This window comes from Salmo salar, chromosome ssa22 (genome assembly GCF_905237065.1).
Source record: "Salmo salar chromosome ssa22, Ssal_v3.1, whole genome shotgun sequence".
NCBI lineage: Eukaryota > Metazoa > Chordata > Actinopteri > Salmoniformes > Salmonidae > Salmo > Salmo salar.
In genome coordinates, this window is record NC_059463.1 from 6,120,556 (window position 1) to 6,136,677 (window position 16,122).

A 16,122-nucleotide genomic window follows, 5' to 3' on the forward strand; every position below is an offset into this window, starting at 1 on the left:
ACTCAACCCGTGTCTGAACTGCCATGACAGCTCTCATGACTGTAGCTAAAACAGATACGCCGCCTCTGATCTTTAGAAACATGTACAGTTGAAGTCAAAAGTTTACATACACTTAGGTTGCAGTCATTAAAACTCATTTTCAACCACAAACTATAGTTTTGGCAAGTCGGTTAGAACATCTACTTTGTGCATGACAAGTAATTTTTCCAACAATTGTTTGTAGACAGATTATTTCACTTATAATTCACTGTATCACAATTGCAGTGGGTCAGAAGTTTACATACACTGAGTTGACTGTGCCTTTCAACAGCTTGGAAAATTCCAGAAAATGATGTCATGGCATTAGAAGCTTCTGATAGGCTAATTGACATTTGAGTCAATTGGAGGTGTACCTGTGGATGTATTTCAAGGCCTACCTTCAAACTCAGTGCCTCTTTGCTTGACATCATGGGAAAATCAAAAGAAATCAGCCAAGACCTCAGAAATAAAATTGTAGACCTCCACAAGTCTGGTTCATCCTTGGGAGCAAATTCCAAATGCCTGAAGGTGCCACGTTCATCTGTACAAACAATAGTATACAAGTATAAACACCATGGGACCACGCAGCCATCATACCGCTCAGGAAGGAGACACGTTCTGTCTCATACAGATGAACGTACTTTGGTGCGAAAAGTGCAAATCAATCCCAGAACAACAGCAAAGGACCTTGTGAAGATGCTGGAGGAAACAGGTAAAAAAGGTATCTATATCCACAGTAAAACAAGCCCTATATCGACATAACCTGAAAGGCCGCTCAGCAAGGAAGAAGCTACTGCTCCAAAACCGCCATAAAAAAAAGTCAAACTACAGTTTGCAACTGCACATGGGGACAAAGATCGTACTTTTTGGAGAAATGTCCTCTGGTCTGATGAAACAAAAATAGAACTGTTTGGTTATAATGACCATCGTTATGTTTGGAGGAAAAAGGGGGATGCTTGCAAGCCGAAGAACACCATCCCGACCGTGAAGCACGGGGGTGGCAGCATCATGTTGTGGAGGTGCTTTGCTGCAGGAGGGACTGGTGCACTTCACAAAATATATGTAAGTCAGGAAGTTAAAGCTTGGTCGCAAATGGGTCTTCCAAATGGACAGTGACTCCAAGCATACTTCCAAAGTTGTGGCAAAATGGCTTAAGGACAACAAAGTCAAGGTATTGGAGTGGCCATCACAAAGCCCTGACCTCAAGCCTATTGAACATGTGTGGGCAGATATGAAAAAGCCTGTGCGAGCAAGGAGGCCTACAAACCTGACTCAGTTACACTAGCTCTGTCAGGAGGAATGGGCCAAAATTCACCCAACTTATTGTGGGAAGCTTGTGGAAGGTTACCCGAAACGTTTGACCCAAGTTAAACAATTTGAAGGCGATGCTACCAAATACTAATTGAGTGTATGTAAACTTCTGACCCACTGGGAATGTGATGAAATAATTAAAAGCTGAAATAAATCATGCACTCTACTATTATTATGACATTTCACATTCTTAAAATAAAGTGGTGATCTTGACCTAAGACAGGGAATTTTTACTAGGATTAAATGTCAGGAATTGTGAAAAACTGAGTGTAAATGTACCTGGCTAAGGTATATGTAAACTTCCGACTTTAACAGTGCATCATGAAATTGGATTCTTCAAACAGTTTATTGATAACACTCCTTTATTGCTATACTGCAGGCAGGCATAAAAAGTAGTTATTTGTAACCAGACCGCCAGATTTTTTACACACATTTTGAAAAATTGTATGAAATACACTATATTTGGTTGCTTTCAGTTTGATCCTCTATATAAATATATTATTTTATGCCCTGTAGAATATGGCAGACACATGTAAACTGTACTGTAAAATAACTGTGACAACTGCTGACGTCAAAAGGGTAGTAGGCCTACGGCAGAATATTCATAATCTTGAAGCGATGTGTTGAGTGGCTAGCTATGAGAGTTGAATGCACATACTAACACAATATCCAGGTTCTCTCAAATGAGACTAACCTGGTTAAATAAAGGTTGAATTTAACAAAAGCTAATAGAGCCATGTTAACAGACCTTACACGTGATCTTTCTCGCCCATTGTGTCTCATGAATGTAGTCCTTCTTCTTTGACTGAGGGGCACCATGCTGCAGACACAGATGGAAATGGGGACACTTGCTGCCTTATAGACAGAGCAGAGGGACAATGGAGCTAAATCACATGATACCGGCTCTGCCATAACCTCATCTCTTTGGCCTGTTATTCTCATTGTGGCTGTGTTGTCCTTTCGGCTGAGCTGGTTACATTCAGACTGGGCCAGCTGGCAATGACCCCAGTCCTCTCTATTCCTCTCTGGATAAGGAGGTGGAGGAACAGTGCCAGGACACAGAGTTTCTCTCATATAATTTCAATTAGTTCCACTTTTAAAAAATTCTAATTCAGAGTTCTAAGAGTTCTATTCCATTGAGAGTTCCACCCTGCTAATTCAGGTTACAGTGGCCTACTGGGGTCAGGGCCTCTCGCTGCCCTGTTCCCAGGATTGTGTATGGAGCATCGATTGTGTATGGAGCACCATTATGCCACATACGGTAACCCATGTTAGCAGGGTAACATGCACTTAAAGTCTCCCATTCCCTCTCCTTAACAGATTGCTTTGAGATTGAGAATTAAAATACCGTATTACCACAGACTATGTGTTACTTAACTAGAAGTGCAGAAACATTAGGAACACAGGCACAGACTAACATCATAACTATACAGAACAAAAATATTAAAACGCAACATGTTGGTATTAACGTAAAAAGTGTTGGTCCCCATGTTTCATGAGCTGAAATAAAATATTCTGGTTTTGACTGTACCGGGCAGATGGCAGAGTGTGTATGGCATTGTGGGGGCGAGCGGTTTACTGATGTCAACGTTGTGAACAGAGTGCCCTATGGTGGTGGTGAGGTTATGGTATGGGCAGGCATAAGCTTATGTCAATGAACACAATTGCATTTTATCGATGGCAATTTGGATGCCCAGAGATACCATGACAAGATCCTGAGGCCCTTGTTGTGCCATTCATCCGCCTCCATCACCCCATGTTTCAGCATGATAATTCACGGCCCCATGTAGCAAGGATCTGTACACAATTCCTGGAAGCTGAAAACGTCCCCGTTCTTCCATGGCCTGCATACTCACTAGACATGTAACCCATTGAGCATGTTTGGGATGCTCTGGATCAACATGTACGACAGCGTGTTCCGGTTCCTGCTTATATCCAGCAACTTCGCACAGCCATTGAAGAGGAGTGGGACACCATTCCACAGGCCACAATCAACAGCCTGATCTACTCAATGCGAAGGAGATGTGTCACACTGCATGAGGCAAATGGTGGTCACATCAGATACTGACTGGTTTTCTGATCCACGGCCCTACCTTTTATTAAGGTATCTGTGACCAACAGATGCATATCTGTATTCCCAGTCATGCTAAATCCATAGATTAGGGCCTAATGAATGCATTTAAATGTTCTGATTTCCTTATATGAACTGTAACTCTGTGAAATCTTTGAAATTGTTGCATTTATATTTTTGTCCAGTGTATGTAATAATGTAATACTTTCTATGAAGTAACCACGGAAAATAGGGCACTGTGGATGGATTCGTTCACTCCTCTAAACTCTCTTTCGCCATGCCAAGAGTTATGGCTGTGACTGATGCTAGCATACAGCCTGTAGGAGTGTGACTCCAGTAACCCCACAGTACAGCCAGTGAAAGCGTATTTCTTCTGAGAGGAGCGGAGAGCCTCCGCTAACACCAAGCGCCTGACAGCTGCTTAACTGAGGGCAGAGGGCTGTTATCGCATTGCTCGTCTCTCTCTCTGCACAGCCACACAAGGCTACCATAGAGGAGGGTAGAGGACAGCTACAATTTGTCTGTGAACATTTTTTTTTTCACAATGCAACAGGAATGGCTTCTCATATACATTGAAGACAATGAAATGCGCAAAATACACAATTTATTCAAAATGTTAATACAACCATCAGTATTTTCCAGTAATTACAAAATCAGTAGTTTTAATAGTTTCTTCTTCTTATTAACAACACGTCTTTATAAAATAAACGCTGATCAACCATTTTCATTTTCAGTTTGCACATCTGACAGACTGTTTGATACACAAGCACTGGCCACAACAATAGGAAAAAACAGTCGAAAGATGGATCTGTCACTGTAAATTTGGGTCATATTAGTGGTCAGATAATACAGATAAACATTTGGACCCCTGGGAATTCCTACTTACACATAAATACAATGGACACTATGAAAACAACCCTCTGCCTGGCATGCTGACAAACTCAGCAAAAAAAGAAGCGTCCCTTTTTCAGGACTCTGTCTTTCAAAGATAATTTGTAAAAATCCAAATAACTTCACAGATCTTCATTGTAAATGGTTTAAACACTGTCTCCCATGCTTGTTCAATGAACCATAAACAATTAATGAACATGCACCTGTGGAACGGTCGTTAAGACACTAACAGCTTACAGATTGTAGGCAATTAAAGTCACAGTTATGAAAACCTAGGCCTGACTCTGAAAAACACCAAAAGAAAGATGCCCAGGGTCCCTGCTCATCTGCATGAACATGCCTCAGGCATGCTACAAGGAGGCATGAGGACTGCAGATGTGGCCAGGGCAATAAATTGCAATGTCCGTACTGTGAGACGCCGATCGTCCTCGCAGTGGCAGACCACGTGCTGCACCTGCACAGGATCGGTACATCTGAACATCACACCTGCGGGACAGGTACAGGATGGCAACAACAACTGCCCGAGTTACACAGGAATGCACAATTCCTCCGTCAATGCTCAGACTGTCCGCAATAGGCTGGACTGAGGGCTTGTAGGCCTGTTGTATGGCAGGTCCTCACCAGACATCACAGGCAACAACGTCACCTATGGGCACAAACCCACCGTCGCTGGACCAGACAGGACTGGCAAAAAGTGCTCTTCACTGACAAGTCGCGGTTTTGTCTCACCAGGGGTGATGGTCGGATTTGTGTTTATCGTCGAAGGAATGAGCATTACACCGAGGCCTGTACTCTGGAGCAGGATCAATTTGGAGGTGGAGGGTGGTCATGGTCTGGGGCGGTGTGTCACAGCATCATCGGACTGAGCTTGTTGTCATTGCAGGCAATCTCAACGCTGTGCGTTACAGGGAAGACATCCTCCTCCCTCATGTAGTACCCTTCCTGCAGGCTCATCCTGACATGACCCTCCAGCATGACAATGCCACCAGCCATACTGCTCGTTCTGTGTGCGATTTCCTGCAAGACAGGAATGTCAGTGTTCGGCCATGGCCAGCGAAGAGCCCGGATCTCAATCCCATTGAGCACGTCTGGGACCTGTTGGATCGGAGGGTGAGGGCTCGGGCCATTCCCCCCAGAAATGTCCGGGAACTTACAGTTTCCTTGGTGGAAGAGTGGGGTAACATCTCACAGCAAGAACTGGCAAATCTGGTGCAGTCCATGAGGAGGAGATGCACTGCAGTACTTAATGCAGCTGGTGGCCACACCAGATACTGACTGTTACTTTTGATTTTGACCCCCCCTTTGTTCAGGGACACATTATTCCATTTCTGTTAGTCACATGTCTGTGGAAATTGTTCAGTTTATGTCTCAGTTGTTGAATCTTGTTAGGTTCATACAAATATTTACACGTTAAGTTTGCTGAAAATAAACGCAGTTGACAGTGAGAGGACGTTTATTTTTTTTGCTGAGTTTAGTTCATATTTTTGGTAACACAACCAGGGCTCTAAATTAACATTTTTCATTGGTAGCACTGGTGCTCCCAACTTTAAAAGGTTATGAGCACAACAAATTGTAGGAGCTCCAATTGAGATATTGCATAGCCTATATGAATTATACTTTTTTATATTTTACCTTTATTTAACTAGGCAAGTCAGTTAAGAACCAATTCTTATTTTCAATTATGGCCTAGGAACAGTGGGTTAACTGCCTTGATCAGGAGCAGAACGACAGATTTTTACCTTGTCAGCTCGGGGATTCTATCTTGCACCCTTTCGGTTACTTGTCCAACGCTCTAACCACTAGGCTCTCCTGCTTAGTTCTACTTCTGAAGCCTTGTACATACATTTGTTAATTATAAAAAAGGTGAAATGTTGATAAAGTCATTTGTGGAATATTAGGTTTTTCATTATGTAAAAGCACTATTTTCCTATTGAGATGCATTACATTGAAAATGATACACGGTCTCTTTAAGAGCGTCAAAAGATCGCGACGACAACATGCAACAGATCTGTCATTCATTCATTGCTATGATCATGAAAGGAGCAATCCCCTTTCCTTTCTGTGCCACCAAATGTTTGGATATACTGGTAAAGTTAACAGGTTGTTAGCTCGCTAATGAGGTAATAAACATGAACAAAAAATGGTTAATGGCGTGTGACATGATTTTACATTTATGAATGTAAAATGCGCTCCCCCCCAAACCTCGACAGGAAGAAAAAAACGTTGCGTCGGTAATATGGGTCTAGAAACAAGTAGTCTTAGCTGTAATAATGGTGCATGACACTAATGAATCTGCGCTCGGGAAACAACAGGTACAGCGAAGCCTCATCATTACAACAAATTATTATTAAAAAATATAAAATATATATTTTCTCTCGCACTGGTGCTCCCAAATGAAAACGTCAACATATTTTGTTGCACATGCGACCAAATTGATGGCACTTTAGAGCCCTGAACACTTTAAGTTGCCTTATAGAGTACCACAGTAGGCGTCATAATACCCATAAAACCTAACAGTCAAACAAGGAATTGGTTCCAATAATTTTTCCACCATTCATTTTTCCCATAGGGGATTTTAGAACATTTTTAAATAAGGGCTGTGTTTTGTGTAGGCCTACCTTAGCGTGACATTTTGATAACAGTGTAAATATCTCTAGGACAAGGTGACTTTATCAATATATTTGCCTGTATTTACCCCCGCCCCAATAAAATTTTAATTAGCTGCTAATGTGGCTATCATAAAGAACTACAAATGCCATGATGATCTGGACGAGACTGCTGAATCAAGGCAAAGGTAAGAATCTCTGGATTAACTATCTAATGTTAGCTAAATTTAGTAATGAATAAACTGGCTACATTTATTTAAACTGAAAGTTTTAAATTGACACAACACCTGTTAGCAAAGGTAGCGGCAGGGACGGCAGGTAGCCTAGTGGTTAGAGCGTTGGGCCAGTAACCGAAAGGTCGCTAGATCGAATGCCTGAGCTGACAAGGTAAAAATCTTTCGTTTCGCCCCTGAACAAGGCACTGTTCCCTAGGCCATCATTGTAGAATTTGTTCTTAACTGACTTGCCTAGTTAAGTAAAGGTTCAATAAATAAAACATTTTAAAAAGATGTCAGCTAGAGATGACATACAGGAATTTGTAGTCTTGCATTATGTCTACTTTGACACTAATTAGCGTTTTAGAATTTGAAAGTAAATAGAGCCAAATATATTGACAAAATTCTCCTTGTCCGAGAGTTATCAAAATGGTAAGCCAAAAACACAGCCGTTATTTTAAATGTTTCTAAAATTCCCTATGGGAAAAATATGAATGGTGGAAAAACGATTGGAACCATTTCCCCGTTTGACCGCTAGGTTTTATGGGTATTATGACACCTCCACTGTAGGGCTCTATACCTGTAACTACATAGTTATAAGAGCAACTTAATGTAAAGTGTTACTAACTTGTGTTATCTTTGTCTCTATATGAATGGCTGGAGTACAATGTCACAACAATAACAACATTGACAAATTATTATGCATTTCTGGGAAATGTTTACCCTATTTGACACTATACACAGGCAGGACTGGGCAGTTGGGATGGCGGTGGGTACAGGAGATAAGAGGACAACACTGACACAGGTGGGCCGCCTTCCCTGGTCCCCACCCCCAGTCCAGGTCCTCTCTCCTTTGGAAGACTACTTGGCACCCATAGGTGCACAATCGGGGGGGAGTAGCTGGTACTACTACTGCTACTACACTGTAGTATTACTACAGTACTACTACAAATCTGAGGATAGCAGACAATTGTCTACTACTACTTTATACTGTATGTATCCACAGGTTAAAGGACAATAACACAGATGAACCAGCCTCGTTAACTACTTCCTACTTTGCATTGTTAAGTAGGTAGGTGCTTCCAGTGTTGGAACTTGGAACAGACACACATTCTACAAAATAATACAGTGGGCTACATCATGTCAGATACCATACATTGTCTGAGTTAATATACATGTAATGGTAATAAGCAAGTGTTATACTTTGCCAAGTCTCTTAGTTTTCAAGCACTTTAACTGAGCCTGGGTGGAATATGCCTAGACTCAGACCTGTTTGTGCTCTTTCCTGCCAAATCCTATTTTATTGAGTTGGCAATACAGCACACACATAGATCTGGGACCATACTATACATAAGCTACAGATGACTGGACAATAACCTTGTCTTGTCAACTCCAAAGGAACATTTCCATTCTAGAAGGTGCAGTGCTTCTAGCCTGGTTCCAGATCTGTTTGTACTGTTTTGTCTACTCCATGTCAATGGCAGCAATGATGCTGGCAAGACATCACAAACAGATCTAGGATCAGTGCTTCACAGGAAAGGAAGATATACCGTACTAATAGCTCATCCTATTGCATTCACTCTCCATAGATATATAAAGAAAATAAATACGCTGTAGGAATTTGCAAACCATATCCTTTATACATAAAATTATTCTTCATAAATAAAAAGCTGGAAACGGTACATACAGTGCATTTGGAAAGTATTCAGACCCCTTTACCTTTTCCACATTCTGTTACGTTACAGCCTTATTCTTAAACAAATTAAATAGTGTTTTTCCTTCATCAATCTACACACAATACCCCATAATGACAAAGCAAAAACATTTTTATTTACATTTTTTTGGGCAAATTTATTGCTAAGAAAAAAACTTAAATATTACATTTACATAAGTATTCAGACCCTACACCCAGTACTTTGTTGAAGCACCTTCGTCAGTGATTACAGCCTCGAGTCTTCTTGGGTATGACGCTACAAGCTTGGCACACCTGTATTTGGGGAATTTCTCCCATTCTTCTCTGTCGAACCTCTCAAGCTCTGTCACGTTGGATGGGGAGCGTCGCTGCACAGTTATTTTCAGGTCTGTCCAGAGATGTACGATCGGGTTCACGTCCAGGCTCTGGCTGGGCCACTCAAGGTCATTTGAGACTTGTCCCGAAGCCACTCCAGCGTTATCTTGGCTGTGTGCGCAGGATCATTGTCCTGTTACAAGGTGAACCTTTGTCCCAGTCTGAGGTCCGCTCTGGTGCAGGTTTTCATTCAGGATCTCACTGTACTTTGCTCCGTTCATCTTTCCCTCGATCCTGACTAGTCTCCCAGTCCCTGTCGCTGAAAAACATCCAGGTTTCCTCCAGACATAACGATTGGCATTCCGGCCAAAGAGTTAAATCACTTTTGGCAAACTCCAAGTGGGCTGTCATGTGCCTTTTACTGAGGAGTGGCTTTCGTCTGGCCACTCTACCATAAAGGCCTGATTGGTGGAGTGCTGCAGAGATAGTTGCCCTTCTGGAAGGTTCTCCCATCTCCAGGGAAGAACTCCGGAGCTCTGTCAGAGTGACCATTGGGTTCTTGGTCACCTTTCTGATCAAGGCCCTTCTCCCCCGATTGCTCAGTTTGGCTGAGCGGCCAGCTCTAGGAAGAGTCTTGGTGGTTCCAAACTGCTTCAATTTAAGAGTGATGGAGGCCACTGTGTTCTTGGGGACTTTCAATGCTGCAGACATTTGTTGGTACCCTTCTCCAGATCTGTGCCTCAACACAATCCTGTCTCGGAGCTCTACGGAAAATTCCTTTGACCTCATGGCTTGGTTTTTGCTCTGACGTGCACTGTGAACTGTGGGACCTTATAGACAGGTGTGTGCCTTTCCAAATCATGTCCAATTGAATTTACCACAGGTGGACTCCAATCAAGTTGTAGAAACATCTCAAGGATGATCAATGGAAACATTTAAAAAAAAACTGTTTTCACTTTGTCATTATGGGGTATTGTGTGTAGATTGTTGAGGATATTTTATTTATTTAATACATTTTATAAAAAGTCTGTAAAGTAACAAAATGTGGAAAAAGTCATGGGGTCTGAATACTTTCCTAATGCACTGTATTTTCAAACATTTATTTTTGCTTAAATTACCTACAAATAAGCAAAAAGACATGGGCATATCAAACACCTTTATCGATGCAAGTTCGGATCTGGACGGATGATGAGTTTAACGCTGCATTGTTTCAAATGTCTATAGTGCAGTGCTCCAATCCTCCTTCTTCACAGGAGCAGATAGATCGTTGACTGTAATACTGTTCTGCTTTGTTATTTACATTTTAGTCATTTAGAAGACGCTTTTATCTAGAGCAACTTACAGGAGCAATTAGGGTTAAGTGCTTTGCTCAAGGGCACAGACAGATTTTTTTCACCTTGTTGGCTCGGGGATTCAAACCAGCAGCCTTTCAGTTACTGGTCCAATGTGCTAACCGCTAGGCTACCTGCCACCCTGGTATAAACCATTCCTTCCCTTTTCTGAAATAGTCAGCATTTGAACAAAAATACTTAAGAAAGAGTATCCCTCTTTGTTTCAGTAATAACACAGAGTATTCTGATATGTTGGAGTATTTTTTTCCTCAAACACGTTCAGAAACAGTGGATAAAGGAAGAATGTGGTTTGAAAACAGTGATTCAGTCAAAAGTTGTAAGACACCACATAGGCTTAACATGGGAGAGCACGCTGCCTAGCCATCCATCCCTTTATAGGGCACCAGAGTTCTCTCCTCATAGGGGATAAGGGCCATCTCGTACCACTTCCTTACCCTCTACATCAACCACAATCTATCACAGTGGCATGCCCGTTCTCCGGAGTAAGGGTATCCTCCATACTCTTATGGTCTATGGACCATCTCAGCCACCCACTCCATAGGGAGATCAACAGTGTTCACCACATACCGGCCCTGTTAATCGACCACAAGCTATCACCGTGTGGCTCTTCCCCAATTCATCTTTAACTCGATTTCTCTAAGGGTATCCTATCCTCCATACTGGTGTGGCCAGGAGTTGAAACAGCAGTGGGTAGGAAAATTAGGGAGTAGGGGCAGGTAACCAATCACCTGGCTGAACCAGCTCCATTCCTATTGCATTCTTGGACCTTGGCTCCGCCTTTTGGTGTCCCGCTGTGCAATCTCTTCTTGCTTCAGTCACATGACCATCCTGCTCTGGTACACTCTATCCGGGAAGAAGTTACCCTTTGATACAGATCTACAATCAGTTTACCCTCCTCGAACCCTAACCTTAATGCATTGGAGGAGAACATAGTAAACCTGACCTTAAATCAGTGTCTTGGGGTGACCACCACCCCTCCCTAGGAGATACAGCAGCAGCTGTGCCCCTTTAGTTCCTCATCATCTATTGGCTGTTTCAGTTTGAGGATGGGTGGGTCCCCGCTGGCCGGGGTGTAGTAAACTGCGCTGCCATTGGAGGAGACCAGCGGCATGCGGGAGTCCACAGGGCTCTGGGGCTCGGCGGTTTCTGGTGAGCCGTTTCCAAGGTGACCGTTGAGGAGAGGGTGGTTGAGCAGCTTGGCGGCCGACCTCTGCTTTTTCAGTTCTGATAGTGTCTGAGCACGCTCCCTGGGCAAGGAGGAAGAGTCCTCGGGCAGCTGAATGGACGTCATACTCTTCGTGTCAGGGGATGGAGCCTCACCATTGGTGGCCGGCGACTGACTGGGAGCGGGCGTAGACGTCGTCGTGGAGATGATGCCATTTTGCTTGATGATGCCACTAGGATCTTTAAGGATTTTCTGGAGCTTGGGCCTCTCCGCTACTGGCTTCACCTGGGAGACAGAGGACATTAAGATTACTGTTACTAACTGTTACTAACTGTTACTCAATACTGTTACCAACTACTGCTATCAATTACTGTAACAAACCTTTACTATGATTTCCTCCACAAACAAAATAGATGGCTAGTTGACTAACTAGACTAGGGGCTGGTCATTACTTTGTTAAATGATAAGCTACATGGTCTTGTTTACCCACACAAATATGATTTGCATTTGTGATAGATGTAAGATAGGAGAAACATTCATCCATACTAACCATAGTAACAGTCGTATTGATCAGATGGCTGTTCTCCTGGTCTGTCTCCTTCTCTTTCTCCTGCTCCTCCCTCCCTCCTTCCCTCCCACCTCTCCACACAATGGCCTCCGTCTCGTATTCCTTCACACGAAGGTTGTGTCTGTCAGACAGGCTGGCCCGCCGCACCACTTTCCTATACAGAGAGGAGGAGAGGGGTCCAGGAATTAGTTCAGTGGTCATGGTTTCTTTATCCTAGTCCTGGCACATTTTAGTTTTATCCCAGGCTAGTAAACTGGGATTCCCAGCACTAACACACCCGATTCAGCTAATAAGAAAACGCAGCTATTAGTTAAATGATGTGTTAGTGCTAGGCTGTAACAAAAGCAGCCCATCCCTTGTGTTGTGGCTCGCCATTGAACAGCACTACCGCAGAAGAAAAAAGTGAGAAAAAAAAACAACTAGTGTGCAGTTTCCTCTCTGTCCAGCCGAGGTCAGTACGTACCCACGGCTGCCTGCGCTGGACGTCCTCCTACACAGGGAGGTCTTGTGCTTGAGCTGAGACTTCATGATAATATCGTGTTTGTGTTTCAGGTCCAACAGGATGGCACGGAACTCCTCGTCCTCACACAGGTCTTACAGGTCACAGAAAGGTCAGCAGTTAGAGCTCACACAGAAACCAAAACGCAACAATCCACAACTCCTGCTCTGGGGTGGCCGTGTGGGTTTCTATTGGGTTTTAGACCCTAGCACAGTGATCACTTATGCAGTTTTGCGTCATCTTCCTCACGATAAACATCAGGTCGGGGCAGACCACAGAGATAGCACAGAGAGGTCATAAGGTTCTCTAAAGTTTTGATCTCTATAGGGCCAACTTACCAATGGGTGTCTCCTCGAGGTAGGTCTTGGCATTGAGACTGGCACCGTGAGAAACCAACAGCTCTGCTACATGCATCTGGAACAATGGCGAGTATCTATGAGTATTTACATGGCTATCCGCAATCATGTTCAGAGTGTGTGTGTGTGTGTATATGTGTTTGTGTTCATTTGTATGCATCTGTGTGTCTGCATCTGTCCTCGTGTGTACGTGTGCCGGTGTATGTTTCTGTGCACTCCTCGTGTGTCCATGCTCCCGTGTGTGTGTGTGTGTTACACCTCACCTGACCCCAGCAGACTGCAGCGTGGAGCGGCTGCCATCCGTCAGTGTCTCTCAGGTCCATCCTGGCCCCTCCCTCCAGCAGCAGCTCTGCACCCTGGACGTAGCCATTAGCTGCTGCAATGTGGAGCTGCATGGGGTTACAGGAGAGGAGACGGATGGAATATAGTCAGTTTCGAGTGTTCGCTACTTCAACAAATATTTTTATTTGAAAAGATTCCCTGCCTACTATTTTGATATACAGTATCTAATCTCTTGGGATCCTTTTGTGTCACTCTTTCTGTCCTTTCTCAGAAATATATTAACCATAGATAGACTGGGACCAAAGTTGGAAGCTAACTCTGGTAGGGCTGTTATGGTGACCGTATTACCGCCACGCCAGCATTCACAAGTCTTGACGGCAGGCAAATTCCACATGACCATTTTGTTATGGTAATTAGGCTTCTCTAAGCTCTGATGCTGCTGATGATCATTAGTAACCTACCAAACTTGATAACTTCCTGGTACTCAGCACTCTATTGTCCCTCTAATCACTCTGACATCAATGCAAATGTGATCTAAAATCTAAATCAAACACTTCATGAGTAACCATGAGCTGATGTTGCATAACATTTCTACTGGCTATGCAACTGCGTGAGAAAACAGAGTTTTGATGGCCTCTATTAAAAATGGTTTTCTATAGGCTAGGCCTACTATATTTATTTATGAACTTTCTGAATATTAAGCACATTGCTTTGCTTTACAACAGGAGTATAGCCTACCTGGCTGGCATGAAAATGAACCACGGTAAAAGCTTCCTCCATTCGTTATTTACGGTGCATTCTAAAAGTATTCAGACCCTTTGACTTTTTCCACATTTTGTTACATTACAGCCTTATTCTAAAATGGATTAAATATTTTTTCCCCCCTCAATCTACACACAATACCCTATAATGACAAAGTGAAAACAGGTGTTTTGAAATGTTTGCAAATGTATTAAAAATAAAAAACTGAAATACCTCATTTACATAAGTATTCAGACCCTTTGCTATGAGACTCAAAATTGAGCTCAGGTCCATCCTGTTTCCATTGATCATCCTTGAGATGTTTCTACAACTTGATTGGAGTCCACCTGGGGTAAATTCAATTGAATGGACATGATTTGGAAAGGCACATGCCTGTCTATATACACTGCATTTGAAATGTATTCAGACCCCTAGAATTTTTTCCACATTTTGTTACGTTACAGCCTTAATCTGAAATTGATTAAATCGTTTTCTCATCAATCTACACATAATACCCCATAATGACAAAGCAAAAACAGGTTGACATTTTTGCAAATTTATATTAAAAAAAAAAACTGAAATATCACATTTACATTAATTCTGACCCTTTGTTGAAGCACCTTTGGCAGCGATTACAGCCTCGAGTCTTCTTGGGTATGACGCTACAAGCTTTGCACACCTGTATTTGGGGAGTTTCTCCCATTCTTCTCTGCAGATCCTCTCAAGCGCTGTCAGGTTGGATTGCAGCATCCCTGCACAGCTATTTTCAGGTCTCTCCAGAGATGTTAGATCGGGATCTGGCTGGGCCACATAAGTACATTCCGAGACTTGTCCCGAAGCCACTCCTGCGTTTTCTTGGCTGTGTGCTTAGGGTCGTTGTCCTGTTGGAAGGTGAACCTTCGCCCCAGTTTGAGGTCCTGAGATCCCTGGAACAGGTTTTCATCAAGAGTCTCTCTGTACTTTGCTCCATTCATCTTTCCCTCGATCCTGACTAGTCTCCCAGTCCCGGCCACTGAAAAACATCCCCACACCATGATGCTGCCACCACCATGCTTCACCGTAGGGATGGTGCCAGGTTTCCTCCAGACGTGACGTTTGGCATTCAGGCCAAAGAGTTCAATCTTGGTTTCATCAGACCAGAGAATCTTGTTTCTCATGGTCAGAGTTTTTAGGTGCCTTTCCACAAAAATAACTAAAATAAATATTTTATACATACGTATTCACACCCTTTGCTATGAGACTCTTGAACTCAGGTACATCCTGTTTTTATTGATCATCCTTCAGATGTTTCTACAACTTGATTGGAGCCCACCTGAGGTAAATTCAATTGATTGGACATGATTTGGAATGGCACACACCTGTCTACATAATGTCAGAGCAAGAACCAAGCCATGAGGTCAAAGGAACTGTCCGTAGACAGGATTGTGTCGAGGCACTGTGGGACCTCAAATCATGTCCAATCAATTAAATTTACCACAGGTGGAATCCAGTCAAGTTGTAGAAACATCTCAAGGATGATCAATTGAAACAGGATGCACCTGAGCTCAATTTCAAGTCTCATTGCAAAGGGTCTGAATACGTATGCAAATAACATTTTTTCATACATTTGCTAAAATAAAATGAAAAACAGTTTTAACTTTGTCATTATGGGGTATTGTGTCCATTGATGAGGGAAAAAAACGTTTAATCCATTTTAGAATGAGGCTTTAATGTAACAAAATGTAGAAAAATTCAAGGGGTCTGAATACTTTCCTAATGCACTGTATTATTTAGTATATGTAAAGACAACATTAAATTAAGAATAGTCTGGTGACAATATTAACCTATCACTTGTGAATGATGCCCAGCTTGTCCATTAAGGCATGAAACAGCGCATATCTTTTTTGTTGCGACTTTTCAAATCATAGTCGCACACCTCATGTATCCTAGCCCATAGGCCTATATGTTTTGATAAGGTTTGTATCACAACTAAAGTGTGATAAATAACTTCTTAAAATTAAGCACATTCATCTGCTTTCTAACCGGTGTAGAGCTTAACT

General features: G+C 42.7%; 1 protein-coding gene across 2 annotated transcripts in view; it reads right to left on the reverse strand.

Moving 5' to 3' along the window:
- Positions 1–10,055: 10,055 nt before the first annotated feature.
- The window catches only part of ppp1r16b (protein phosphatase 1 regulatory subunit 16B), a 107,249-nt gene continuing 101,182 nt past the window's right edge, over positions 10,056–16,122 (reverse strand). The window contains exons 7-11 of one of the 2 annotated variants that reach the window (XM_014165825.2): positions 13,324–13,449; positions 13,043–13,118; positions 12,669–12,798; positions 12,188–12,359; positions 10,056–11,922 (exon numbers count right to left, since the gene is read on the reverse strand). In XM_014165825.2, coding sequence (XP_014021300.1) covers positions 11,452–11,922; positions 12,188–12,359; positions 12,669–12,798; positions 13,043–13,118; positions 13,324–13,449 — 975 coding nt within the window. In that variant the 3' untranslated portion in view covers positions 10,056–11,451. The remainder of the gene's footprint in view (positions 11,923–12,187; positions 12,360–12,668; positions 12,799–13,042; positions 13,119–13,323; positions 13,450–16,122) is intronic. The other variant, XM_014165824.2, reaches the window with a different exon arrangement.